The 27,845-nt window shown below is 53.4% G+C and overlaps 1 protein-coding gene and 1 long non-coding RNA gene across 6 annotated transcripts in view; one reads left to right on the top strand and one right to left on the bottom strand.

Annotated features, from left to right (window-relative positions):
• LOC133209207 (uncharacterized) overlaps positions 1 to 11,749 on the top strand; it is a 119,350-nt gene extending 107,601 nt beyond the window's left edge. Inside the window, exons 4-5 of one of the 2 annotated variants that reach the window (XR_009724634.1) lie at positions 10,569 to 10,690; positions 11,151 to 11,749. This is a non-coding gene — a long non-coding RNA (uncharacterized LOC133209207). The remainder of the gene's footprint in view (positions 1 to 10,568; positions 10,691 to 11,150) is intronic. The other variant, XR_009724635.1, reaches the window with a different exon arrangement.
• Positions 1 to 27,845, bottom strand: part of LINGO1 (leucine rich repeat and Ig domain containing 1) — a 443,400-nt gene that overhangs the window by 277,735 nt on the left and 137,820 nt on the right. For 3 of the 4 annotated variants that reach the window (XM_061347698.1, XM_061347701.1, XM_061347699.1), the window contains one exon: positions 15,979 to 18,165. In XM_061347698.1, coding sequence (XP_061203682.1) covers positions 16,312 to 18,153 — 1,842 coding nt within the window. In that variant the 5' untranslated portion in view covers positions 18,154 to 18,165 and the 3' untranslated portion in view covers positions 15,979 to 16,311. Of the gene's footprint in view, positions 1 to 15,978; positions 18,166 to 27,845 lie in introns of those variants that run through there. The other variant, XR_009724633.1, reaches the window with a different exon arrangement.

Below are 27,845 nucleotides of genomic sequence, written 5' to 3' on the forward strand. Positions count from 1 at the left end.
GAGTGTTTGTGCCTGCTGGTGGAGTTTGCGTTTGATCTGCTCTGGCACAAAGCAGTGGATTTTGCACTGCCAAATCCAGTGAAATCTGACCAGTAAACCCCAGGAGAAGTTTGCAAGGTCTGGACTTATGGTGGTGGGAAACCCTTGGAGGTGTCTGCATGTTACATGTGTGTTGTGCAGGGCTTTCATTCCCGCTCACAGCCTCCTGTTATCCCTGTCTACCAAATCCAATTTGGATTCGCTGCACAGAGCGTTTTGAGCTGAAAACAGCTCAAAGCACCTCCTGAAAATGGCAGGGAAAATTTCCATGCTGAGGTTAATGAGTGGTGAGTGCAGAGAAGGGGCGCAGTGGGAATTCCTCTCTCCTAGAAAGTTCCTCTGAGCCTGAATTTCAGCGCCACAAAAACCTTGGAGGATTCAGTGCATGGGTCTGGGTCTGTTGGTTGGTGGGGTGGTTTTCATTCATGAATTGGGTCAAAAAGCTTTGCTTTCTTTATAGGTCCCAAACTGTGCATAATATTATCCCAGACAACTGCTGCGTGCCCAGTGCTGGTCCCTGGCTCCTCCATCGCCTCCAGGTTATCCCCTGGCAGAAGCAGAGCTGAGAGTCCCCAGTCCTTTCTCTGGCTGCCAGCAAATCCCACTGTGAACACCAGGTCCTGCACACAGCCAGCTCTGGGCTGGCACGTGGCACCAGAGGAAAGATTGCCAAGCCTCAAAGGACTGTCCATGCTCTCAGAAGGGCATGTGGCCCCCAGGGTCGGCTCACTGCCAGTGTCCCTGGGCACATCCCTATTTTCCAGGGACCTTGCTCACTTTAGGCAAGGGGAGCTCATCTCCGAGCTCCTTCTCTCTGTTCCAAGCAGCCCAGAAGCTGTTTCTTTCATCTTTTGTAGGTTCATTGCCCTGTGAATAGTTGCTTGTAGAGCCAAAGTTGTAGACAGTGTTATTGGTGTGGAAGAAATGGCTACTTAAGGCTGCTCCACTTTGTTACTGCCCATGTTATTTACCCGAGGCCAGACCCCTTTTTAGAGGGCAGCTGCTGCTATTGCCAGGATTTCTGAGCTGGCTGGGTTAGGGTTTTGCCTCCTCGTGCCTCTTGGCCTGTGGAGGGCTTGGCTGAGCTTGCAGGGAGGTGCAGTGTGATTCCCTACCTCCTTCCTCTTTGATCTTCCCCTCCCAGACAGGGTCTGCTTTTCTTCCCTTCTACCTCAGAGCCCATCAGCTCTCCCCCATCCCTTTCCTCCCCTCCAATTCCTGTAGCTTTCTGAACGTTCTGTGGATGACTGCTGGCTGTGCTCCTCTGGTTCCAGCACAGGGCTGGCCCCGTGCCCTGCTTTTCCTGATGCTGATAAGCTTTCCCTGGCAACAGCTCCACACCAGCAGAATGTTTCCCTCCTCTGGTCCCTTGTCCCACAGATCTGCTGAAGACCTGCCTTCCCTTGGAGACCCAAAGAGTCTTGCCTGGTTTTCTCTCTGCCTATTTGTTTGTCTGTCTGAAGACCTTCATCGCGCCAGCACACAGCTGGGGTCAGGAACAGCTCCCCAAAGCCTGTCCTCATTTGCTGTCTCTTCCTGCGCTGCCTGGACCTGGATCTCAGCATCCATGTGCAAGCTCCACATGGGTAACTGAAGATGACCCCAATGCAAGGGCCAGCTCAGCACTGCCTGTGGGCGAGATGGCTGCGCTCAGCCTGCCCTGTTCCTTCGTGTCGGGTTGCTAAGGTACAGCTAAAACTCTCATCCGGAGTGTCATCATCTCACAGCTCAATTCCTTCAACATCCTTTTCTCTGGCCTTGACAAATGCAATCTTCTCCCACTCCTGCCTGTTCAGAGCTCTGCTGCAAGGATCATTTTCCTCGCCTGTCATTTTGCTCCTACTACCCATGCTTTACTTGCCGTTGCTGGTTCCTGCTGGCAAACAGCAGTTACCTGTCTCTGCTCTCCAGGCCGTTCACAGCTCTTTCCTGTTAACCTTGTAGTCCCCTTCCACATGCAGTTTCTTGCTGTTTCACGTTGAGCCTCTGGTGACAGTCTCTGCCAGCACTTGCTGTGTCTCTCAGCTCTCTGCTTTCTGCCCCAGTGCCTCTTGCTGGAAGGGGAGCTCCTGGCTATGCCCTGCATCCCTCCTTTGCCAGCCTCTGTACACATCGGTGGCAGTGGCTTGGCTGCTTGTGTAGGAAGCTGTCTGTCAGGCAGTGATCCTGATGTCTCTTACTGGTTCTTCTCATCTTCTCCTTATGCTGCAGACCTTTGGGACAGGGCCTAAGGAATACAAGCTTGTGAGATCCTCCCGGCTCCGTGCATGTGTGATGAGTGTGTCTGTCCTACTGCCACGCTTTATGGAAGCAGCAGTGAGCTAAAGCCGAATTCAGCAAGCTGGGTTGGGGATATTACGTGCCTCCAGATTTAGTGAAAGGGGGTGTGTGGATACTTGAGAGGGACCTTGTCTGCACCCAGAGATGGAGGCTTGCTTTGCCCTGGGTTTGTGCAGCTCAGTGCTGATGGGGGACAGGTTGAGCCCCTGCTCCTTCTCGCTTGTTGCCTGCTCCATCATGCCTGGAGCAAAGTGTGCAGGCAGCCAGCCCTGGGGAGCTTCCCTGGCCCTGAACCTTGCTGGGGACTAAGGGATGCCCCAGGGCAACATTTGCTATTGCAGACCTAGTCCAGCTCCAGACATGACCTGCCTGGGCTAATGTAGAGCACAGGCAGGGTTGTGGAGCCCTGCTCTGTACTGCAAGTGCGGGAGGGAGATGCAAACGCATCGATGCCTTCATCTGCCCTTATGGATTTTTCCACCGTATTTTGTAAGTGTTCATTTTTATTTATGTGAGGTTAAAGTCAGTCCAATTTGGAAATCAACTTGTCTAAGGAGCTTCCCTCAGATCTTATTAGCTTCATGGAGTATTTCTATTCATTTTTGCTAATACCATCCACCACGCTGGCTGTGGTGGTGGCTGCGGGACACGGTAACCCTCTCCTTGCCAGGCTGCTGGGTTGTGAACCTGGTAGCTGTGGAGCACCAGGACCTGGCCATGCAGCGAAGGAATGGGGCTTCCTGCTGTCTAGCTTCCAACAGCACAGGGGGGGCAGTTTCTGACATCTCCTCCTGTTTAATCCCCTCTTACTGCACCCAGCATCACCAGCAGCCAGCACAGAGAGTACCTTTACCTGCCAGCACTGGAAATCAGTGTCTGGTTTGGACAGAGAACAGTTAAGAAGTTCTCAGGCTATCCTTGTAATTAGAGAAATTCCTGGAAAAGAAAAAGACAATAAATCCATTGAGGGCTTTTAAAGGAGAGATAGGATGCCTGAGTCAGGAAGTCCTTCAGCCACAGATTGCCGGGGGCTGGAGGCATCCTGGAGAAGTATCAGTGCACGCTTGGATGGCTTTTACACCCATCCCCTGGCATTAGCTGCTGGCCTCTGCCAGAGAGGGCATTGGCAGGACAGGATGGAGCTCTGTATGCTGGAGCTGGCAGGCACTGCATCCCTTCCAGAGGTGTTATTTCAGTAACCCCAGAGGGGCTGGCTGCAGTGGTAAGGTGCGGGTCAGATGTCAGCCCCAAGCAGGAGGTGGTGGCTGCCAGCATGGGGTATTAGACCTGCCCTGCATCACACCTCGTTGTGCCAGCAGCACAGCACGTATCTCCTGCCCCATCTCTCCCCTGCCTTTGGTTATTTATTGCAGCGGTTTGATACTGGGTGACTGTAATTAAAAGAAGAAAAATATGCACAATAAAATGATTTCTAAAACGGCAACACGCTGGATGCAGTGAAGCAAGGAATGTATTAAATATTTATTGTCACTGGTCTGCTGGGGGGGAGGGGGATTAAAGTTATTTAGCCTGAGAAAAGCATTTTAATGATTTAATTTGAGGGGAAACCTCCCCCACAGCCCTCCTTAGTACCAAGCCCCAGACAAATGGCAGCATTAATGTAAGGTTTGATTAAAATCTGAATGGAATGAAGGCCTGGAGATTGGAACAAGGGATAGGGAGCCACATGGTTGCCATCTGAGCCTGAGGTCCCCCTGCTCTGCTGTGGCAGGTCTGTGCCTGTGATCCTGCAGCTTGCAGGGGGGATTCTCCCTCTTGAGGTGTGGGATGTGCTTGGCAGCAGTTAGCCAGGGGTTTGGTCTGCATGGGGCAGCTCAGGATGGGAGCTGCTGGGTGCACCAGTCATGGTGTGGGAAATCACTGCAGTTGCTGAGGCCGAAGAGCCTCACTGGGGCAGGAGCTCTGGTATGTCCGTCCCAGCAGGCCCAGTGCCACCACTCGAGCTCTGCTAGGCTCACCTGCATGGATGGCTGCACAGGCATCCACCCAGTGCATGGCATGGGGCTGGTGGAGCACCGGCATCTCGTGGCATTTATACACTGAGCCCCATGCTGCTCTGCAGGAAAGGTGCTGGGGCCGGTGTCCTGCTGGTGCATCCCCCTGAGGCCGGAGCTGAGGCTCTTCCAGCCACATATCTAAGACTGAGACACAGAGTGTGGGGTCTGGCAGCAGTGTCTGTTTTCTGTGAGCAGAGGCAATGCCATTTCTTCCCTCATGTCTCCAGTCTGATGGTCTCTCATTATTAGCCCCCTGGAAACAGGCACTTTGACTGAAAGAGCCATCCCAGCCTTCACTGTAACAATCAAAGCAGCTCAAGAATAAACATGGCTTGGCAAGAATAAACACAAATTGCAGTGCTTGCTGTGAACAGTGATATCCAAGGGAGCAAACATCAAATGAAGGATTATCCCTGTTTGCAAGGAAGCTCTTCTAGCAAGAGATTGAATAAGGACCATCTGCAGCCCAGAGCAAAGGGGCTACCAGGAGAACCTGCTTGTGCCATCAGAAGCTCTCCTGTTTGAAGCTCACACGCTCTCCTTTAGGCACTGTCTGGCTTTACTTCATATGCTCTACTGGTTGCTGAAGCCCTGAGCTCTATGCCTCTACCTCCATTGCAGACAGCATGGGCAACCCCAAGGAAGGGAGTTATTTGGGAGGAGGGTTGGAGAGAATGAGGGGAGCTTTCCTGAGGCAGGGGAGGGGGCAGGTTCTGGACTCTGAGGAAGAGCCTACCAACCAAATCCTATGGGAAGTGCTGTTCTCTGCTCCTGACACTAATGCTGCCAGTCTTAGGTCAGGAGCCCTGAATGCAGCTCTTAACCAGCGGCACCAGCAAGCGCTCCTCCCCAACCCATCGCCGTGACACGGCCTGCACGACATAAATCACGTTTGGAGGCACAGAGGTTCCATAAACAAGCTTATTTTCTGAAGCCAGGTCCCATTATGTTATCTGTCACTTTACTGGGCCTTCTGAGCTGTTTATTTTTATGTATATACATCGGAGCTGGTGTGCTGGCGCTGGCCTGAGAGTATAAAGCTGACAAGACACAGTAGCGGCGTGTGAAACCTGTCAGCAGAGCAGCCGCCTGTGAAATGAACACGGGAGCTGATGCCGATGATTTTATTTATGGGGAATCTCGGGAAGTGCGTGCCGGAGCAGCGGGTGCCACTGAGGGGGACCAGCACCGGCCCCGGCACAGGTCTTGAGGCAGCTGGAAATGAGATTTCCTTCTTTAGGAGTATCTTAAGCTGCTGAAACACTTTGGTCACCCCAAAAAGGGCACCTTTTCTTCGTGTGGAAGGTGATGAATGCAGCTCTCCAGCACTTTGCTTGATCTTCTTGGTAATTGTTCTCTTAATGTTTTGTTTCTTGGTGTTTAAGGTAAACTCAGATTTAGCATAAGGATTTGTTCTGAAATGGGAAAACTGGAGTTTCTTTGTCTAAAAAAATAGAGCTTTTAAGTGGTTTTAGAACTTTTTCCAGTTGTTTCACCCTGGAGTGACATTTTGCCATACCCAATGGTCTTTGCAAAAGCCTAAATGAGTAATTGTTTCTGTCAGGTTCCAGGAGGAAAGTATTGAGATCAGCATTTTTTCCTCTCGATCGGAGCAAACATTTTGGATGTGAGACCGTTTTATGGGTCATTGAAATGACGAGAGAATCATCTCGACTGTTATCGGGGCAACGGTACAAAACACGGATCCTACCCTTACCCTGTTGTGACCTTGCTGTGAGTCCTGTGGTTTAGCACAGAGAATGCTGCTGTCATGTCGTGGTCCCTCCACAGGCAGAAAGTGCTCAGTGCCCCCATGTTGCTATGGAAAGGCAGTCGGAGGTTGTGAGCAGCGGTGTTGCATGTGGAGGTTGGTGCTCCCTGCCTACTCCTTCCAAGTTCTCAGCCTTGATGAATCACTTCAGGCATGCTGTGCCAGCCTCTCCATCTCAGTGATACCCGTGAGCATCTCTCAGATGTGTTAAACCCAGTTAGGTTCTGTTTGGCGGGATTAATACTTAACAGTCCCACTCTGTCTTCATGGATCATGTGCAGTAGCAGTGTGGCATCTTTCTAGAAGCATGCAGGAAAATGGAGCAGCTGCACGTGTCATGGGTGCCCCTTGTAGAGCTGAAGGCCATGGGTTGTTTGGTGCCATTTTAATTCCTCACAGCAGCAAGCCCTGACCTGTTGGTATGGAGGTTCCTGGTACTGCTCTGCTGCCTGCTTAAAAGTAAATGGTGTTCTTTTAAGCCTCAGGTTTCCCTCTGGTTTGTGTGAGGAGAACGTTTCCTTCCCTGGGTTTGACTTGCAGCCTCTTCCGACAGCACATCGTGTCCCAGCTGGCTGCAGGAAGGGGCTCTCCTCCCTTCCCCGTGAGCTCTGCCTGATGGATCTGCTGCCTTCCAGCCTGGATCATTCCTCTGCAGGTCTGTCTGTCACCTGCCTGAGCATTGTTAGATCCTTCCTGGAATGAACACCTATTTGTCAAGTGAAATAGGGAGGTTTGAGTCTCACGTTCCCCAAGGCCACTTAGCAGGGCTCCGGCTGCTCTGTGGACACTCGCTGTTCTGCGCCAGTGTGGTATGAAGAAGATGAAGGCCATGAAGCTCTTCTGCCCAATGTCATTGCCACTGTGAGCCCCATGGCAAGCACTGCATGTCTCTTGTGGCTCCCCTCAAGCCTGGAAAGGTGTTACATGCCCTGGGTTTACCTTTCATGCAGCGACGTCTGTGGTCCGCACGCTGTTGCCTCATTCCTTTGTGCTTCTCTGCAGCGACCCACTTATTGACTAGGAGTGTAATTGTGCTGCATCATGTCTAATTGCTTTGCTCTGTCGCTCTCCATTTGCCTTCTCTGTCTGCACCCTCCCCGCTCCCCTCCGTAAACGTGCCGAGCTGCGAGCAGGGCACGAGGCCACACTCCTGATTGCTGCAGGAAAAAAAGGCACCCGACTTCCTCCTTTCTTCTCCTAAATCCAAATGACAAGAAACAGAGGAAAACAATTTTGCGAACCCTTGGCGGAGGGCCAGCTCTGATAAAGAGCCGTAATTAATCTCCTCAGCTTTATTAGAATATCATTACAATTAACTCAGCAATCTTCTGTTGATCAAAGCCATTGTTCCCTGCAGAGCAGAGGAAGCCAGTGTGAGCCTGGTTTGTGCGGTGCTTAAAAGCACCTAGAGCTGGATCATTCCTGCCAGCCCAACAGCAGCACAAGGACAGGCAGAGGGGTGGGCACAGACCTCTGTCCTCATCCTGCCTCTTTGATTCTCTCCAGCTACTCTTCTTTGTTGGGCTGTTATATCCCAGATCCCTCATGGGCACCGGGGTGTCCCTTATTCCCGGTGTAGATGCTTTTGGGTCCGGCCTTTTTAAGCACCAGGTTCATTGCTTTGTGTTTTCATACAGCTCTTTGCTTGTCTGCTTCTTAGTCTCAGCTGGAGATGTGGTGGCTGCTGCAATAATATAGCTAACAGCAGCTTAGCAGGTAAAGAAAACAGGGGAAACATTTGTGGAAGCCACGTTTGAAAGGAAGGACAGTTATCAGAATGAAGCTTCATAAGCTCTACAGTTAAATAGCCCAAGATGTGTGCTATAGAAAAGCAGAGAAAATGAGCACTGTTAAACTACCCCTTTCCTCCTTTTCAAACTGCTCTTTTAATATCGAGTATTTATCTATAATTTAAGCCCATGATTAGTTTTATCAAAAAGATAGTTCTGAGGCAGAGATCTTAAAAATGATTAGGTGTGTGTGTGAAAGACAACTCCACTTGCACCGTAGGATAAAGATGTAGCTGTTTGCTGCCTTGAGCATCCATCTGTGAGGGCCTTCTGCCAGAAGGAGCCTCCTGACTCTACACAGATCCCACCCCAGTCTTTCAGGGCATTTCTCAGTCTCTCTTGAAGATGCCAGAGCCAGACCCCCTTGTCACTGGGCAAGGCTGTTGGAGAAGGCAGTGCTGAACCTCACCAGTCTGCCTGGGAAGGGTGATTACGTGAAGGTGTTTGAAGCCCTCACTCATGTTTTTTGTCCTAAATACTCATGTTTGAATTGCCAACACTTGTGAGCCCTTGGAAAGGCAGGTCCAGGGTTGGGTCTAATCCACCTTGGCATTGTCCTTGTAAGCAGCCACCCAGGAGAAGGAAGCAGTGGCTCCAGCCCATGTGCTGGTGCAGGTACAGCTATAGCAGCCCTGCCTGCTCTGCCCAGCTTCACTTGCTCCCTGCAGTACTTATCAGAGCTGGAATAAAAGGGCTCAGCATGGCCCTTCTCTGGGTGCAGCCCTTTCCCAGTGCCTGAACCCCTGGACAAGGGAAAACTGAAGATCTTACCCTTGTCCTTGGGTATCGTAAAGGAGCCTCCTGTGGGTGATGGATGCTCAATGCCTCACCTCTCTGGACCACTGAGGATGAGGGTTAGGTTTGCTTTCCCAGCACAGCTTGGCGAAGGCCTCCAGCATGGGTGCAGAAGCATACAACCTTGCAGTCTGCATCAGGGACCTGATGCTGAAACAGTGCTGGGGTTCGATATAGGTCTCTTCCCACCTCTCTTCTCTCCCCCTTCTGTGCATCAGAGGCAATAGAAAACCTTAAGAAGAATGAAACAAACCCATCAGTGCCATAAAGCCCCAATGGCAGGGGTTATAGTTCCATGTAAAGTGCCATAGTCTCCAACAGGTCCTCTGCTCTCAGTCCCTAACAGGAGAACTTGTCCTTTTCCACCATGGCTGCCAAGGATAGGAAGGGATGCTCAGAGTGAGCAGGACCTGGGGAGGCTTTTCTGCAGGGCTTAAAGCAATGCTTCCCTCCCCAGGCCCTATCCCACCTTCGGCGGGAGGCAGCGAGCACTGCTGCTCCACGAGGACTGGGGACATCAGTCAGGCTGCTCTGAGTGAGACGCAGGGGCTGAGTGTCAGCTTGTTATTAAATACCATTAGTAAGTGACAAAACTGTGTGGAGCACTTCAGGTGCAGACAGTGGCTGGAGGAGGGATCGTGTGCAGTGCCAGGGAGATGAGCGAGTGATGAAGGTCACAGACACCTCATTCTGAGCTGCCTTAGACTCTGTCTCCTGCTCATCACCTTGAGGAGGCAGGAGGGATGGTGTTCGCATGGGGGGAGATGTGGGTTTGCAGGGAACTGCTGCATGTCACAAGGGGACTTCAACATGCCAGAGTGTGGAGTCCTGTGCAGCCCCCATAACCACTTCCTTCTCTTGTATCGCCCTGTTCTTTAGGGGCTCCAGTCTGGGGCAGGGCAGGAGCTGCCAGGGGAAAGCCCATTTTAGCATCTCTTCTACCCAGTGGAGGCAACTGGAAAGGGGAATGTTCAGATGTTTTTCTTGCTGTTTTCCATGCTTGGTGCTAGCTTTCCCCTGCAGGGAGCTGGAGATGATGGACCATTGAGGAGGCAGTGCCTGAACCAGCAGCTCTGGGAAGCTGCCTGCTTGCTTTGATGCCTGGCTAGCTGTGGAGCTCTGCGGAGGAGCTGGCTTCAGTAGCAGGGATATAAGCCAAAAAAGCAAGAAAGCACTTGTCTGTGGTGCTTAAGGTGCCTAAAGGGCGAGATGGAGGCAGAGGCGCCTCTGGTGAACATTCCTGGAGCGGGAGCTGAGGGATGGTGATGGTGATGGTGATGATCTCCTTGAAGCAACTGCAGGCCGTCAGCAGAGTGGAGAGCCACTTCCTCGTGTTTATTTAAGGCGAGATGCCCTAGTTTCATGCTTTCAGTGGAGTCCCTAATTATTCCTCAATCTTTGTAGTGAGCTAATTAGTTTTGCAGCACTCAAGGCTGGGGAACACTGATAGGCTTGGGAAGCACAAGCTGGAGGGATGAGGAAGAGCGGAGAGCTGGTGGGAGGTGGCTGACTGGCAGAGGGGAATGGCTGGGAGCAGGGCAGGGGTTGGAGAGCCTATGGATGAGGGTCTGGGATGGATGATGGAGGAGGGAAGAGCTGTAATTTCATGTCATGTAGCATGCTGGAGTGTAACGATGTGGGGAAGAGTGATGGAGTGGTAATTGAGGGGGATGGAGTGGTAGGGCAGGGAGCGAGAGGGATGGTCCATGGGAAAGCAGCCACAGAGCTCAGGAGGTGGGATCCTGCATGGAGGGGTGCACAGCAGCACACAAGGCAGGGCAGGAACTGTTCTTTGCATGGGCACTGCCTGTCCTGGGGTGCTGCTGACTCCTGCAGGACCAGCAGCATTTTCTGACTGCCCCATCTCTTTTCCAGCTTAATGGTGATACTGGGGAGCTCTGGGGGAGAGGCCACTTGGGGCAGCTGCTCTCCAAGCTGGGTGCTCACCTCCCCATCCATCGCAGCTGCTTCTTTTGGAGAGAGCCATCACAGATCAGGTAACCTGCACCGATAACTGGCTGCATGATGCCCCATGTACACAGTCTGCTCTGTGTGCATGGCCACCTCACTGCTTTGACAGCAGGGTTGTGCACCAGAGCCCACACTCCACATCTGCACTGTGAGCCTGAGGAGCACAAAGGTCTCGTTGCTGTTCCTGCTGCCACTGGGAAGTTCCCAGTGGCCACCGAGTGCAGTGTGTGACAACTCTGAAGTGCCCAGGTGGCTGTGGATTTATTAGGGCATTATCCTGCTAGTGCCGCAAATGGTGTCATCTGTCTTCTAAGCTTTGCACTTTATTTCAGGGGGAGAATTGAGTCTATCCAGGCAATATGCTGTAGTTTTAGCATATGATAAAGCCCTGCTGGGAAGTGTAGTTTTATTGATTTTGTTATTAAAGTGCCACTGGAATAAATTTGCTCATTTGAATGAAATGTCTTATTACCTGGGTCATAACAGGCACATGATGAAATCTCCGGAGGGGCTGGAGCTACCCACAGCCTGGTGATGGGGACCTGAGATGGAGCAGCTGCCAGGGACCCACAGCTGTCACCCCAAGACCCTCAGCACCCACCTGCCTCTGCTGGAGAGCTGCTTGGAAACCTCAGGATGGGAACAAGCCGCAGTGTCAGGGGGCACTGTGTGTTAGTCTTGGTTTGCATTGTTCCTCCAATCCTGCGCTCAGGTAAGGATGTGGTTTTAAAGGGAATTCAGGAAAAATCTCTTTCACAGGGCAATATTTCTTTAGCACCAACAGTAATGGAGGTGGATGGGGAAATGAACCATTCCCCATTACACTGGAACCTAACTGCACAGCCCATGCTTTCCAGTTAAAATTTGATTGCCTCGAATCCTGTGTATTATGGAAAATAAGAAAAAGGCCTGGTAAAATTTATGTGTTTTAATCATAAACCGATAGAATCACAGTAAATCTATCATAAGCATGCAGATACAGACCCGGGAAAAACAGAGAGGAAAGCAATAGCTCTGCTTTTTTCCTGGAGGAGCTGCATGTACCCATGACAGGGCCAGAGAGATGGGGAGGATGGGGAAGAGAGGGAATGAGGGGGGGAACGGAGGAAAGGAGGCAAAGCCCAAAGGTCTTTCCGCCTGCCCCTCTGTACCACTGTGCTGCTCCCTCTGGAAGGAGAAGGATGAGACCCTGCCAGGGGAGGAGGGAGGAACGTCTGTGCAGAGAGGGGACTGTGAGGAGCACACAAAGATGTGGCGGGGTGAGAAGAGCCCTTGAGAGAGGAATGGCAGCAGAGACAGAGAAGCGCAGGAGGCAGAAAGTATTTTAACAAATAAAGGGAGCGAGCGATAAGGAGGGAAAAAAGGGAGAGAATAAAAAATGGCTCTGAAGCAGAGATAAGAGGGGGAGGGCAGGTAGAGAGAGAAGAGTAAAGTGAAGCATGATAAGGCCTGATGGAGATGAGGGAAGGCAGCAAGTTCTGGCAGCGCAGAAGGGGTCTGCGGATAGAGAGCAGGGGGGGCTGTGGGGTGCTATGGGGTGAAGAGTCAGGCTGAACCCCTCTCCTCTGGTCACCTCACCCGTGTGTGGGGAAAGGTGTCAGTCTCACCCCAGCCTTTTGAGCTGCTGATCCCAGGAGAGGGGCTGAGCAGGCACAGGGGTTGATGGGGGTGGGACATGGGAGTCAGGCAGTAGAAGGGGAGAGCCAGGCACAGCCCCTGGCATGTCCTGGGTGGGGGGGAAATGTGGAGCCTGGTAGGGAGGAAAGTTCCTGGGATGGGCTGGAAGTCCTGAATAACCCCTAATTGCCCTCGCTGCTGTGTCCCAGCGCAGGGTGCCTGTCATGGAGATCCCCACGGGGCTCCCAGTCTTGGAAGCAGAGGAGGTCAAGGTGTGTTTCCCCTCCACACCGTAAACACATCCCTTCCTGGGTTTTTCTGCTACCTCTTCTAAGCTGTTTTGTAACTGCTGCTTTGTATTTATCCCTATTCAAAAGAATGAAAAGTGCTGTCTGCCTCTGACACGCAGCCCATGGTTACCTGAAGAGCAATGCCCCTGCTTTCTCACCCCTGATTAAACTGCAATAGAAACATACTGTACATTTCAACAAAGGGAAGAAAGGGAGTTTATTCTTTAGCTGTGTTTTTTTCCCCCCATCTTTACCAGCCATGAAAATGGCTGTGCTGAGATGCTGGCCACTCCGAGATGCTTTTCTTCCGCTCCATCCATCTGCTTTAACCACATGGTGACTGAAAAGAAATAAATTATCCAGCTCAGAAAGCACCGAAGATTAAAGAATTGGTGTGGATAATAAACTGTGCGGCAGCAGCGGTGCCACAGAGCATCCGGCAAGCTCGCTAAGGAGAGGCTCTGAGCTGCATCTTGGATGTGGGGCAGGCGGCGGGGCTTCCCCCAGGAGGGTTTTGAGCAGCAGAGATGGGGGCCTCAGGGCATGTGGGGGTCTGGATGGGCGAAACCTCTGTGCTGGCATAGCCTGATATGTTGCACATGAAAGGGAATCATTTTCTCTCCCCTTTCTATTTTTTAAAGCTTCTTTTTCTAGCAGTGAAAGACTTGAATCCTCCCTTTGATTGCTGGGATGTTGCAGTGTGCTGCAAATGGTGTTGGACTCAGTTATTAGTATTCTCTTCTCTTAAATCTATGTGTGTTGATTTAGCTCTTTTAATTACAGCATTAAGGAAGGATAACTGGAGTCAATTAAGAAGCTCTCGCCAACCGCCAGTGTTAAGAGCTGCCCAGCATCACAGAGACCCCCCTCCACCTCTCAACAACTGATTGAGTTATTGTCAGTCCTGGCAACAACCCTCTGGAGGGCTGAGGCTGTGGTGCATCCCAGCCTCTCCCAGGGGATCACAGCTCCAACCTGGTACTGAGGATCCCTGGAGCAGGATGTGGGGTGCAGATGGAGCCCAGCATGCCTGCCTGCAGCACCAGGCTGAGGTTGGTGTTTCGCTGTTTGTGGTTTTGTATGTAGCTCACTGAAAATGTTGGATAAACACCAGTGGGAGGGGAAGCTGCAAAGAAACATTTTTGCTTTAGCTCTTTTAAAAAGCAAAACAAAAGCAAAAAGGCTCTTAAAAAAACACTGTTTTGGTTTCAGAGTTGTAAAGGAAAGATGGGCTAGAGATGAGAAACTAACAAATCAAAGCTCCTGAAACCCGCTGCGGAGAGAGAAACACAAAATGTTTTGTTTGAAGATGAATAGAAAGCTGAAACCAGCAAAAACCATCCCCACTCCCCGCGAGCACAGATGGTTCAGGTTGGTTCTTCAAGACTGGCGCGGTGCTGGAAGGAAAGCAAATCCATTCTTTTTCCTGTCGGCGCTCCGGGTTCCTGACGCGTATTTTCTATCAGCTTGTGTAGTGGCTTTGATCGCTGAAGACTCCTTAAGTGCTTTACAAATCAAGCATGCAAATCCCAGCTCATCCACCTTGGAGATGCTGCTGAGGCTGGGCTGGCTGGGAAGCTGCTGGCCAGTGGGGTGCCACCAGTCTTGGTGGTGACAGGACCTCAGTGATGCTTATAAAAGCCTTTAGTGCCCCTATTGCCACTGTTTGCAGGGATGTTCTGTTCCTGTGCACCCCAAGCCACGGTGCCAGCACTGTGTCTCCCATGGAAGGGCTCCAGGGAGGGCTGGCTGTGGCCTTCACCCTTCTCTGCACCCTCTGGGGGCTGGCAGGTTAGCACCAAGCAAGTGGGGAAGGGTTGAGCTGCTCTGATGATGCCTCTATATATTCGAAGCTTGACTTGAGATACCTCTTTGCCCGTTGCTGTCTCTTAATTTGACTCCTTCCCTCTGGGGTTGTCCTCCTGACTTGCTCCTTCTAATTCACCTGCTGTACACCCACTTCCATACTGACGCTGTCTCGCTGATGCAGGTAGCTGGTCTTCGGGCAGGGTGGCACCCACACTGACCAGTTTAACCCCTGTTCTTCCCCTTTTCCTCACTGAGACAATACAAACCTTCGAGACCTCCTGATCCCAAGTACCAGAGTTCAGCAAAGGGAGATTGCTGCCTGATGACCAGACAACATGGTGATGGGCAAGCTGGAATCTAGCACCAGGGCAGCCAGCACGTTACAGCCTGCAGCACCTCCTTGCTGCCGCCCTGTGCTCGGCTCAGGCTGTGCTTTGGGTGTGTTCATAAACAAATGTAATTTTAGGGTTTTTTTAGATAAGGTCTCCTGCAAGCCTGGAAGTTAAATTCCCTTGGGCATGCCCAAGGGTGCTTGCAAACCTGGCTGCCAGTGAGTCAGGGCCAAAAACCACCACAGAATGGTTTGTGTTGGAAGGGACCTTAAAGCTCATCCAGCTGCAACCCCTGCCATGGGCAGGGACCCCTTCCACTGGAGCAGCTTGCTCCAAGCCCCTGTGTCCAACCTGGCCTTGAACACTGCCAGGGATGGGGCAGCCACAGCTTCTCTGGGCACCCTGTGCCAGCGCCTCAGCACCCTCACAGGGAAGAATTAATGACCATAAGACTCATTAGAGGCAGGTGTGGAGCAGCACTGGAGCTGCTGGGTGCCAGGAGCCAGGAGCACCTGTACAGCCAGGGGCAGGCAGGGCACTGCCTGCTTGCGCTGGCAGCAAAGGTGCTGATGGAATTGCAGCATCCCTGCCTGCAAGGATGGTGTTCATAGCACAAAGGGCCAGCTTGTGCTCCATCAGGGAGGTGACACCATGGTACTGCTGGCAATGGTGGGCAGCAAATCCTCTCCCCACCTAACAGGCGGCGGGATCTCCAGGTATTCCCAGCACTGCCAGGCAAAACCCAGTCCCACTGGCTCTCAGCCCAGAGGCCATGGGCACAGCGAGCTGCTGCCTGCCCTGTGATGGGCCTTTGTGCCCTGCTAAGCACACAGAGGACAGATGCACTCAGCCCTGTGCTGCTGCACACCAGCACTGTCCCGCTCCCCTGGCCTTCCTTTGGGGTGGGCAGGAAACTGGCTCCAAAACCACAAGTCCTTGGGAGCAAAAAGCAAATTCCTCTCGATGCTGTGCAGGCCCTAGGACCCCTTTGGTGGGGTGCAAACCTTTGGTGTCAGTGGGATTCTCACCCTGGCCTGAGGCTGTTCTTGGTGTGGTGGCAAGGAAGGGAGCGCTTGCCAGGTACGGAACTGGACAGATCAAGAAGTCAAGATTTTGCATTCCAACTATCTATAGGAAATAGGGTTTTTTTTATTGTTTCAAGTTTTCATAAAAATCCATAATTATTGAAATCAAAGTTACAGAATAAAGTTCGTAACTTTTTATTGATTTTATTTCTTGGGTTTTTTTCTTTCTTCCCTCCCCCCCACCCCCCAAGTTGTTTTTCCCTTTCAGAGTTATATCTGACACCAGAGTCCATCAGACAAAGTCCTTACAAACACAGGAGTCCTGAAGACATCGGCTGAATGTTTTTCCTGGTATAAAGAAGAAGGGGAGGAGGAAGAGGTGGTGACAGTGCGGATGCAGTGGGTTTGGACGGGGGCTGAGGACGTGGTGGAAGGAGAGAGGTCGGTATGTTTGTAGCAATGTTTTTAAATTATTTATTTTGTTCATTTGTTCTCTTTTTTTAAAAAAAAAAACAAACAAAACCAAAACCAAACCAACCAACCCACCATTATTATTTGCAAATTGTTGCCTGGTTTAAATCATTTTCATGTTGAACTTGCGCGGTGCGTCGGCAGAGCTGATGCCCGCGTCGGACTTCCGTGGCACGTACTCGATTTCAATGTTGTGCTTGGTGTTGCCTTTCCCCCGGCTCCACAGGAAGAGGAGCACCAGACAGAAGAGCACGACGCCCAGGAAGGAAATGAAGCCCATGGTGGTGGCGATGATGAGAGTCTTGATGTCAAAGGGGAAAGGCACGGTGGCGCGCGTGCTGTTGGCATCGCTCTCGTTGGGCTGGTTGGAGATGAACGCGAAGGTCTTGTTGGGCTGGTGGGGCCAGTCTGGGGAGTAGCTGCGCACGTGCAGGTGGGCCAGCATGGTGTCATTGCCACCCGCGTTGCTGGCGATGCATAGGTAGGTGCCATTGTCCTGGATCTGGGCGTAGCGCACCTCCAGCGTGCCGTCAGGGAAGACAGTGAGCCGCCCGTTGGTTTTGGTTGAGATGAGGTGCTTGCGGGGAGACAGCCACATGATGGTGGGAGGCGGGTCCCCGTCTGCCCGGCAGACAAAGTGGACTGTGTGGCCTTCATCCACAAAGATCTGCTGAGGTTTGCGGTCCCGTATCCGTGCTCGGCGGCAGGTGAAGTAGTTGGGCAGGAGGACGTCAGGGAAGTCTTTGAACTCCTTGCCCTGGACGAACTCGGGGGTGGAGCAAGTGGGCTGCTGCTTGTTGAAGTTCAACCTCCATCGCCGCCGGAAAACCCAGAGCAAGCGGCAGTCGCAGGCTAAGGGGTTGTTGTCGAGGATGAGCGTCTCCAGGTTGCCCACAGAGTGGAAGGCCGACTCCTCCAGGGTGGTCAGCAGATTCCCTGACACGTTCAGGATGCGCAGGTAGTTGAGGCCGCGGAAGGCGAAGGGCTCGACCGTGGTGAGCTGCCCTCCCACCAGCTGGATCTCCTGCAGCCTGAGCAGGTCATGGAGCATGGAGCCCTCAATAGTGACAATGGGGTTGTAGGACAGGTTCAGGAACCGGAGGTAAACCAAGTGCCTCACCGACACATACGGGATGGACGTCAGGTTGCAGTGGGTGATGGACAAGGAGGTCAGGTTCAACCCGTAGAGGCAGTTGGATGTCATGGTATCCAGGTAGGGCCAGTGGGAGATCTCGAGGACCTTGAGCCGGTACAGCCTCTTGAATGAGTAATCCCGGATGGTGTTGATGTTCAGATGGCGCAGGCGCAGCACGATCAGGCCATGAAGGTGAGACAGGGCCTCCGTGGGGATGGAGGTCAGGTTGCATTTCTCCAGGGTCAGCTGCTCCAGGCTGTTGAGGCCGCTGAAGGCCCGGTGGGAGATGTAGACAAGGTCGTTGTCCCCCACCTCCAAAGACTTGAGGTTGTACAAGTCCTGGAACATGTAGTCTAGGAGGATCACAATTTTATTCTCACTAATGTCTAGCTTGGTAAGGTTGCTGAGTCCAGTAAACACCCCCAAGGGGATCAGCTTGAGCCTGTTACTCCTGAGCCCCAGCGTCCTGAGGTTGAAGAGGTTGTTGAAAGCCCCAGGTTCAATGGCACTGATAATGTTCTCATTTAGCTCCAGCTCCTCCAGGTGAGGGTAGTTGGCAAATTCATCCTGGTTGAGCGTCTTGATGCGGTTCTTGCCCAAGTCCAGCTGCCTGGTCTCGGTGGGGATCCCCTCCGGCACGACCATGAACCTCTTCCTGTGGCACAGGACGGCGCGCTCCTGGGCAGAGCACTCGCAGCGCGGCGGGCAGCCCGTGGCGGAGCCGGACAGGATGGATCCCAACATCAGGAGGAGAATCGGCTGCCAGCAGGCCAGGAGTGGGCTGCGCATACTCGCCTCCCCAGCTACCATCCTATCTCTCACCTGCAGGTAACACGGGGGAGAGAAAGAGCAAGGGGGACGTGAGCAAATGACAGGCACCACCACAGCAAAAGGTTTAGTGTGGGTAGAGCAGAGCTGGCACTAAGGTGAAGGGCACTGGCGAGGCAGAGCAGAGGTTCTCATTTCCCAGCCGAAATCCAGCCCAAGACCATCTCTCCTCCCCACCCCCCAACTTTCCACTTGAGGAGTGAACGTGCGCAGACTTTGAGTGGAAAGCCTTGAGGAATCTGTGTCAGACAGACCTCGCTTCCTCGGCTTCTTAAGAAAAATAATTTAATACTAAACACATCTATCTACAGCCTATTTTAAGCTCTTGAAAATATTCAGTTCCCTGTAGATGGAGCTTGAATATAAAGGCTGCTTTGCAAAGGCAAAGGAGCTGAGCACAGGATCGAGCATCTGGGGGATCCCTCCTTGGGATCAGCCAGTAGTGGGGTGTCTGAGTGGGGAGCAACCACAGCTCCATAGGAATCAGCCCCTGGGGATAAATAAGGGGGTCTGCGGGGTCATGAGGGGTCTGTGGCTGATGAGGGGTCTGCAGGGTGATGAGGGGCTCTGCCTGCTCTCAGCTGGGAAAGGCCCTGGGAGGGTTGGGTGACCCCCTCGTGGTCATGCTGCCTCTGCTGCATTTATTTCCTCATTGCTTGAGCTGTTACAGGGGATCAAATCATATTAATATTGCATGTTAGGTGTACAGCTGCTCCGGCCCGTGTTTGTATCTGTTGTTATGTGTGCACTCTGCATTGCTTCCACTAATGCTATTTATGGCTATCACTGAATATACTCAACACATTACTTCCATTGGCTCTGTTTGTATCCATCATTATATCCTGTACATTACTTTCCCTGCTCCGGCACTATTTATGGGTCTGGTACATATTCTGTGCATTACCTCCGTTGCGTCTCTTTACATCCATCATTTCCTACAGACGGATGACTCAAGTCTAACTTTTGTTCCCCAGAATGATGCAAAATTTCTTTGCGAGATGCAAGGATAAAGATGATGGACCGGCCATAAACGTGTTCCCCAGCACCACCTCGGAAACCACCAGGCCTTGGCACACCAGGAGTCCCGGCAGAACTGCTCCTGCAGCTTCCTCCAGGTTCATCATCCTTCTCCATCCCTTCCCCTGCTACCTGAGTAGTGGGGCTGGTCGTGGGGGAGCCCCAAAGCAGGTCTGTGGGACCAGGGGCTGCTCCCACGCCACTGTCCTGGCAGTGGTGCCGAGCTCCTTCCTGCCCATCCCAGTCCAGCGCCTCCCAGTCCCATGGAAACATTTCCAGTGGGATGGCTTGGGCTTGAGGCCAGGCTGCAAAGAGCCATTTGCCGGGTATTTATAATTCATCATCTCCCATGTCATCACCTCCCCAGTGCTGATGCTGCTGGGCAGCTTTACGAACACAAACAGGGCTGCTGCTACTGTGGTGATGCCGCTGGGGTAGGCTGGGGCCTGGATCATGGAATCAACTGGGTTGGAAAAGACCTCTAAGCTCATCCAGTCCAACCATTGCCTAGCATTGCCAAGGCCACCACTAACCCATGGCACCGAGGCCTCGTCTCCACGCTGTGTGAGCACTTGCAGGGACGGTGACTGCAGCCCTGCCCTGGGCAGCCTGTTCCAATGCCTGAGCACCTCTGGGGCAGGAATTGTTCCTCAGCTCCATCTAAACCTGCCCTGGTGCAGCTTGAGGCCGGTTCCTCTTGTCCCATCCCTTGTTCCTTGGGAGCAGAGCCCAGCCCCTCCTGGCTCCATCCTCCTGTCAGGCAGTTGGAGGCAGCCATCAGGTCCCCCCTGAGCCTTCTCTTCTCCAGCTTGAACCCCCCAGGTCCCTCAGCCCTTCCCCATCACACTTGTGCTCCAGGTTGGCAGCTCTTGCACAACTGTGCCATGGGTTTGCTCTCCATGTGCTGCTGGAGGTCCCCTGTGCCACCTCACCATGTCTCCCCATGGGCAGCATGTGGTCCCCTCCTCCTGCCCGTGATGTGCCCGTGGCACTGCTGCTTCCACATCCCAATTGCCACTCACAGCATCCCTTGGGCGGTGTTTCTCAGAAACCAATTCCTGCTCCTCACAGCCGTGCTGAGAAAGCCATCAAAGCAAGCACAACGCTACATGCAAAACAAAACACAGTCGAAGGGGCTTAATTATCCCGGGGTTGCAAAGACTTCAGCTCATTAGAGCGCCAGGCAGCCGGCCTTATTTGGCTGTGTGCTGCAATCCCTGCTCTGCCCATGCGTGCAGCCACGCACTGGTCCCTGCTGGGCCACATCCACTGCAGGACCCAACTCACAGACCTCCCCCAGGCCAAATCCTGCCTTTACCAGCAGAGGCGCAGCAGCTGGAGCTGCTGGGAACGATGTGGTGTCGGTGGCTAAAATATAAGCAAGGAGGTGATAGATGAAGGAAGCAAATTCTGCATGGTGCTAAAGCGGAGACAAGCCTCCTTGTGTAAAATTAAAGGCTAGGCACACCTCACATGTTATTAGTTCTCAGCTAAATTTAAACCCGTGATAAATACAATCCCTGACAAAAACATCTGTAATCTTAATAGCCAGACTCACAGATGAGCTTTGGATGTAAGACAGTTAATAAGCTGAAAAATTCTGAGCTAAGATGAGCTTTAAATCACTTTTGGTTCTCATTTACCTCTGCTGTTTCAGAGAGGATATTTGTGCCTCAAGGTGAGGCAGATATTAAGAGATGCCCTTCTAAACCCAACTCAAATGGTGTGAGCTGAGGTCAGCCACCTACATGTGGCTTTACAGGGACTGTCATGCTGACCCCCACCAGCACAGCAGCCAACCTCAGCCCAAAGGCAGGGCTCCTTTCAGCTATCCCATGTCTGCCACCACACAGTGCCCAGTGCTGGGCGAGGGGATGAGGCTGCCTTGGGTGGGCTTGAGTGACTGGGGTTGGTGTCACTGGAGCAGGGAGACCATGGTGGCTGCAGGAACCTAGGACGTGACCAAGACCAAGCACCACCGAGGGCTTTCAAAACTGAAGCCCTCCCAGCTTTACCCTGAGGAGGAACCATGGAACAGGTCTGAGCACCCCTGCAGGGTGCCCGGCCACGGCCCCAGCAGGTGCTACCAGGCAGGATCAGACCCCATCTCTCTCCCACAGCCCAGGCAGCGCTGCAGCCCCCAGTGTAAACGTGCCTCTCATTCCTCACATTAAAAAAGAGCATCAATAAAAGAAGAACCAGCTGCTCGACTCACTGCCTTTAGGCAACACAAACCAGTGCAGACCACATCAGAACTGCTCCGAGCCCTGGCACCCTCTGACCCATCCTCACCACTGCACCGCCTGGGTACCACAGCTCCAAATCCAGCCTGGTGGCACAGATGGGCATCCTGGAGCCACGCTGCCTCAGAGCTAAATGCAGCAGGACCTGCTGCGTGTCTCCGGCTGGGCTCAGCGCTGGGAGGAAAGATGCTATTCTGGGCCTGTGCCTGGAAACGGAGCCTGGGGCTGGGCTGGAGAGCTGACATTCATGGGATTTGCTCCATTGCGATGGGCACAGGCTGCCCCGGCGCAGAGGAATGGACAGCAAACCCACCACTGCTGCCACTACCCTCCTGTCCTAGGGGTAGCTGTGCCCCATGCTGTCACCACCGTCCCTGCTCCTCTGGGGTGCCCAGCGCCCCTCAGCACCGTGTGCCAGCAAGCCAGCGGCACAGAGCCCTGAGTCAGCACTAACCCCACCTGACAGCCATAAATTACAGCGTGCGAGACAGGCACCCTTGAACCAGATGCTTCGGAGAACATCAAACGCCAACAGGGGATCTAGGATGAAGCGAGCCACATCCCTGGTGTGGGGGGCCCTGTGGGGCTGGGGGAGCACATGTCCATCTGTCCATCCTGCACCCCGTCTCTGTCCTGCTGGCTCCACACTGAGCTGCCGAGGCACCGCGCTCGGAGTCAGGGCTCCGTCTCCTCCGAGCTGCTCCAGCTAAATCAGATTTTATTGAACTTGACTACATTTTAGAGATAAAGACTCCAGGTTTACAAATAAATATTTAACAACCTTTCCTGCTGCTAAAAGAGTTGCTTATCCAGAGCCCGGGCTCCGCACTAAGTGTTCCTGGAGCTATCTGCAGAGCAGCAAAACAAAGGGAGAAGCTTTAATTTGCTGAACACGTTTGTGCCCATTTCCTCCTCTCTCCATCATTCCCCTGCACCCAGCGTGCATTTGTGGGCCCTTTTGCTTTGTCTCTCCTCCCTCCCCACCCCACCTCTTCCCTGCTCCTCCTCTTTTCCCACCCAGTGTCCATGGGGAGCATGGCTCCAGGAATGGGTGGGAGCAGGGGCTAAAGCACATGGGGCAATTTCCCTCCTGGGGCCATGCTGCTTCATGTGGCTAAAAACAACCCAACCAGGGAGAGCCTAAAGGAAGCCCTGAGCACTGCTGGGGGGTGACTGGAGGCACAGCACTGGCCTGAGTGATGGGAAGCTGCTGACACATTTCCTCTGGGCCTTCATTAATGGATGAGATGCTAACGAAGGGCATGAAAACAGGCTGCTGGGCACAAAGGGCTGCCCTGTGTCCTGCCTTGGCCCCACATCCTCCAGAAGCAGCACAGAATGGGGATGAAACAGGCAAACACTGAGAAGGACCCTTTGAGCAGTGCCTTGGTTGGGCCGGTGGGGACACAGGAGCAAGGCAATGAATGGGCCATGGTGAGGAGCCCACCCCAGACCCCAGCCTGGGGTCACCACTGCAGTCACCACATGGAGGTGTGAGCCCAGCCCCAGCCTTGGCTCTGCCTTCCCAGGGATCTGCTTTCAGCAGCTCCGTGCCGGGAGCCTGGAATAGGTGTGCAGGAACCTGATCTGCTCTGGCAGCTGCTCTGGGGCTGTAAGAGAGCACCAAGAAGTATTTAAGATGCAAATCCCCTTCCGGCACTGACACCGCCTGGCTGGCACCAGACCCCAGCAGCAGAGGGCCTGCAGGACTGCCCTCAAAGGTGTTTGCTCATGGAAACGGGCCTTTTCCACCCAAAACGGGGGAAGTCATCAAGGAAGCACGGAGCCAAAGGGCAAGAAGAGCAGAACAAAGGGGAGGGGATGCACAGCGAGGAAGAGCTCAAACACAGGCTGAGGGTCCAGGATGCAGGATGCTGAAGGCTTCAGCCCAGCTGTCCACTGGTTCAGCTGTGGATGTGCTCGATGCAGGGACAGGTATGTGTGGTGGAGGGACAGCAGCGATGGCCCAGAGCCAGCCTGGAGCGTGGTTTTGAGGCTTGGCAGGCAGGTCACCGGAGCACGGCGATGGGAGGGAGCTCCCGGTCATCTCCACAGGATGCTGATGTTCAGAGCAGGTTTTGCTGAGGCTGTTTCTTGCTGCAGTCACATCTGTGTGCGAGCTGCTCGCCCTCCTCACACCTTTGCTCCTGTGCTTTTAACGCCTTTTCTCTCTCTTTGGCTGCACATGCTTCAATGCCCCATCAGCAAAGAAAACATCCTGACAAGTGATCAATAAGTAATTGCAAAGGCAGCTGTGGATGTGTGTGTGTGTGGGGGGGTGTAAAGCCCTGAGCTAGCAACACATAAATGAGTGTAAGGGTGCAGCACAGTGTGGAGCTCAGGCTCGGGGCCAGCCACGCTCCCTGCTTGGGGGAGATGTATCCCAAGGGTTGGCCTTGGGAGCTCCAGAATCAGAGGTGTTTCATGCTGGGACAGAGAGGAGCAGGAGGATGCTGTGCACTGGGATGCTGGGGAGGTCAAGCATAGCTGCTTGAATGGGGCTTCTCCTTGTCTTTATTTTGGCAAATCTCCTTGGGATTCCTGTCTCCATGGCCATGGGCTGGGCCACCAGGATGGTGTAGGTGCTCGCTCAGCTCAGAGGCATTCGAGTGGTGAACCAGCATTGGGTAGAGGACACTTCAGTACAGCAGGAGCGTCTCTCTAGATGATTTTCCTTCCCTGTCTATAGCAGTGAAAGGAGGATGGAAAAACTCCAGGCTCTTCTGAGGGCTATGGAAACATTTGCAGCGGAGAGGTGAAAGAGAGCTCTGCCCAGTGCGTGTCTTCTGTCAGGGCCGCCGGGGTCACGCTGACATTGTGAAGGCATCCCCTGCTCTCGGCTCCATGGCCATCGCGGCGGGGTGAGGTGATCGGTGCGGGGCTGCAGGATGGAGCCCAGGGCAGGTCCCACGGGGCTCGGTGCTGCTGACTCAGGCAGGGCGCAGCTGCAGGGTGCCGGTGCTGAGCCCCGCGCTGCGTCAGGGGCAGGACACCAGCTCCTCCAGCACGGAGCAGCTGGGACAAAGTCACCCTGCTGCCAGAGCGTGTTTCCTCCCGGGCAGGAGCAGATGGCGGCCATGTACGGGATCACCTCCATGGCTGGTCCGGTGGCATCGCGCGCCCCCAGACCCAGGCACCAGCCCCAAGGTGCTGCCAGGCAGAGCCACTGTAACCCCAATGGGGTCTGGATACCCCAATGTGGTATCACCCCAAATACCACACCTGGGGGCACCACGAAGGGCCTGGTGAGGAGCTGTGTGGCACCAAGACAAGCTGCTCCTTCCCCAGTGCTCCCTGCCTGTGGACATCCCGTCCCCTCCAGACACCAGGTTCTGCCTAAAGGGCTCTGCAGTGCCCTGGAGCAATGCTCAGTGCCTGGAGCAGGGATGGGGCACTCCTCAGCTCCAGCAGCAGACAAACAGGGACACAAGTGGAAAAGGGGGGCAGCCCTGGTGCCTCCTCCCCTCCTGTACCCAGGGCTGGCTCAGCAGGAGACCAAACGTCAAACCAGCCTGACACCCAGACCCAGGAGCAACCTTACTCCACCATAAGAACCATAAGGGGACATCACTGAAGCTCTGTGATGTGACCCCCCTCTAACAGCCGCAATTGTGAGCCGCTGTGTCCCCAGCCCTGGTTTGAAGGTGGAAAGCCAGATCAACATCCCAAACACCACACAAACAGCAAGTGGGGACCGGTGAGCGCATCCTGAGCCTGCAGCGCTGCTGTAGGGAATGTTCCCATTCCTTAAGCTGAAGTTTAGACTGTACTTACAGCAGCACATCAGTCCCCAGCCACATCCCTTGAACACCCCTACCACCAGCGCAGGATACCTAGAGAAGGGCTGCTCCAGAGCACTGCGTCTTCCCTTGGAAGGCTTGGGGATAACAGCAGGAGGACGCAGAGCACATAAACCCAGCGGCTCTGCTGACTCCAGGGGAACCTCCTCATTTACCTCCCTTTCGGACCGGCCCTGATATTTTTATACCGCTGCCTAAAATAAGTGGCCTGAGGATGCCTCTTGGGAGAGGCTGAGTGCAGCCCCGCCAGCCCAGCGAGGATGGCTCTGTGTAACCCACTGGTGGGACAGGCTGCATGGGGCACTGAGGGCATGTGTGTGCCCTACAGCCAGCACCGATGGTCCCATGGGTGGCATTGCCAGAGCTGTCCCTGCCCCATCTCCCACAGGACACAGGGGCAGAGGGTGTGGGCTCAGACAAGGCTTCCAAGGTGCTGTGAGAGATGAAAGCACTGGTGCTCTCCATCCACCTCCTTTCCAGCTCCCTCCTCAAGCCAAATCTGCCTCTTCCCCCCTCTCCTCCCAGTTATGATGTTTTGTTCACATAATAACAAATCCATTGCCGCAGGAATTCCAGGAAGAGAAAAGTGGGGAAAAAAGGAAGCCAAAGAGAGCATGAGCGATGGCAAACGTGGAGAGAGGATTCCTCTTCCTGGCCTGGCTTTCTCTGCTGGTTTTACATGTATAATTCTTTTTTCTTTCCCCCTTCCTCGCTTGTTTGATTTCTGCATTATTTATGGCTTGTCTTCAGGGCCTGTATTTGCTGTTATTGTTTCATTCAACAATAAAATAGATTAGATAAAAACCAATGGTGCTGAGCCATGGCTGAGCCTGCCTGTCCTGCAGTCAGTGAGCCCATGATGCTGGGCAGAGCGGGTGCGAGGCAGTGCCAGCCAGCCAGGGATGGGGGTCACCACCTTGCCAGCCCTTCCTAGCCCAAAATCCCTGCGGAATGTCAGGACATGGTCAGGATTTGGGCTCTACACACTGCCCGCCCTGCTGATACATGTCCTGTGCAGGTATAGGGGCTGTGCATAAAGCTCCTGGTGTGCTGGTACCCCCCCTAGAAAAACAAGAAGGAAAAGGTGGGAAATGCTGGTTGAGAGGGGAAAACTGGAAACTGGGATTGCTTAGGGCAATTCCATGGAATCCAAGGCAGTGATTTCACTAGCAAGGAGGCACTTCCCTGTGAAGCGCAGGCAAAAAGCACAATCAATCAGTTTAATGCCTGTGGTAAAGGGTGTCAGCATGCCGGCAGCCTCACGGGTGCTGTGCTGTTCCCCAGCCTCCTGTCTTCCAGTGGGCAGCTCCATCCTGTGGGCATGGAGAAGGAGGAGGGACCCACCATGGGAACGGAGCGGTTCCCCACTGCCCTCAATGGAGGGCTGCTTTGGGGTGGTTTTGTTGTGTTTTGCTTGAGCTGAAAGAGATGCTTTCCGCCCCTTCCTCCTCCTCTCCAGCGATGCTGATAATAACACAGAGCCTGCACGCTGGGCTGTGTGCGAGAACAAAAGTAATCACGGGGAAATACAGTGCATAGGAATTAAATCGGAAATGCAAGGGCAGGGTTTCCATTTCGGTTCAGCTTCTGTATCATTTCCCATTGAAAAGGATAAACAGGTTGAGCACAAATCAGTTTAATGGCAGCACCTAATGGCAGCGCAATTCCATGTTTCCCGGAGCAAATCGTAGCTCAAGCCCAAAGCGGCGGCACAATCCACAGCTCCGGGTCATGGCCACGGAATGGCACAGCCCCAGAATCCCCCCTGCCCCTGGAGCAGTGCTGAAATAACCTGGTTCACTGGAGCACAACGGGGCTGGGGCCCCTCTCTAGGTGTGGGGATGCTGGTGGGCTCTTCCCTGCCCTATTCCCAGCAGGAAGGAGGCATCCCTTTGGGTGTCGCTCCCATCCCTCAGGCCCTGGAGCAGACCCAGACCCAGTGGGAGCCTGCAGAGCTGTGCCAGGCTCCCGCAGCATGGGCCAGAGAAGGAGGTTTTGATGCTGCTCAAGAACTATGGCCCCAGTTCCCTCCCTTGGCCTGGCTCCTGCACAGCACACTCAGTTAGAGCCCAGCTGCCATTCAGTTCTTCCACCTGATCCTCATTCCTGTGCCTTGCTCTGCTGTACCACAGCGTTGCTGGCACAGAAGTGAGCTGCCAGGCCAGGGCTCGCCCATCATATCCCCCTTGGCTCCCGTTTTGGGTTAGATCCCATTAATCTGTCTCTCTGCGACTGCTCCCAATCCAAAGGGGCTGTGGGGAAAGGCTGGGATCATGTAGGGGAGGGGAGGAGGTTTGCCTGTGCCTGGTTTAAGAGCCTCTGCGAGCGCTCAGGCTTTGCTCGCCACCCCCAGGTTGCCTCTGAGGTCTAAATCAGTTGTTTCCCGTTTCACACTCGACATCTCAAATCCAAACGAAGAGCTGAAAGAATAGATCACGTCAAAATATTTCTGCTTCTCCCTCCTACGAGAATTCCCCATCAGAGACCAATCCAATTAAGGTGCTGGTTATGAAATTAACCATAATTACACGAGCGATATTTAATGTTTTGCATTCTGATGAAGAAACAGAATGGAAATGACAAAAAAAACCCCACTCTGACAACAAGTGGGTCC

This window comes from Neopsephotus bourkii, unplaced genomic scaffold (genome assembly GCF_033783945.1).
Source record: "Neopsephotus bourkii isolate Nb327-2 ecotype Australia unplaced genomic scaffold, CSIRO-AGI_Nbou_v1 NB_318, whole genome shotgun sequence".
Classification (NCBI taxonomy): domain Eukaryota; kingdom Metazoa; phylum Chordata; class Aves; order Psittaciformes; family Psittacidae; genus Neopsephotus; species Neopsephotus bourkii.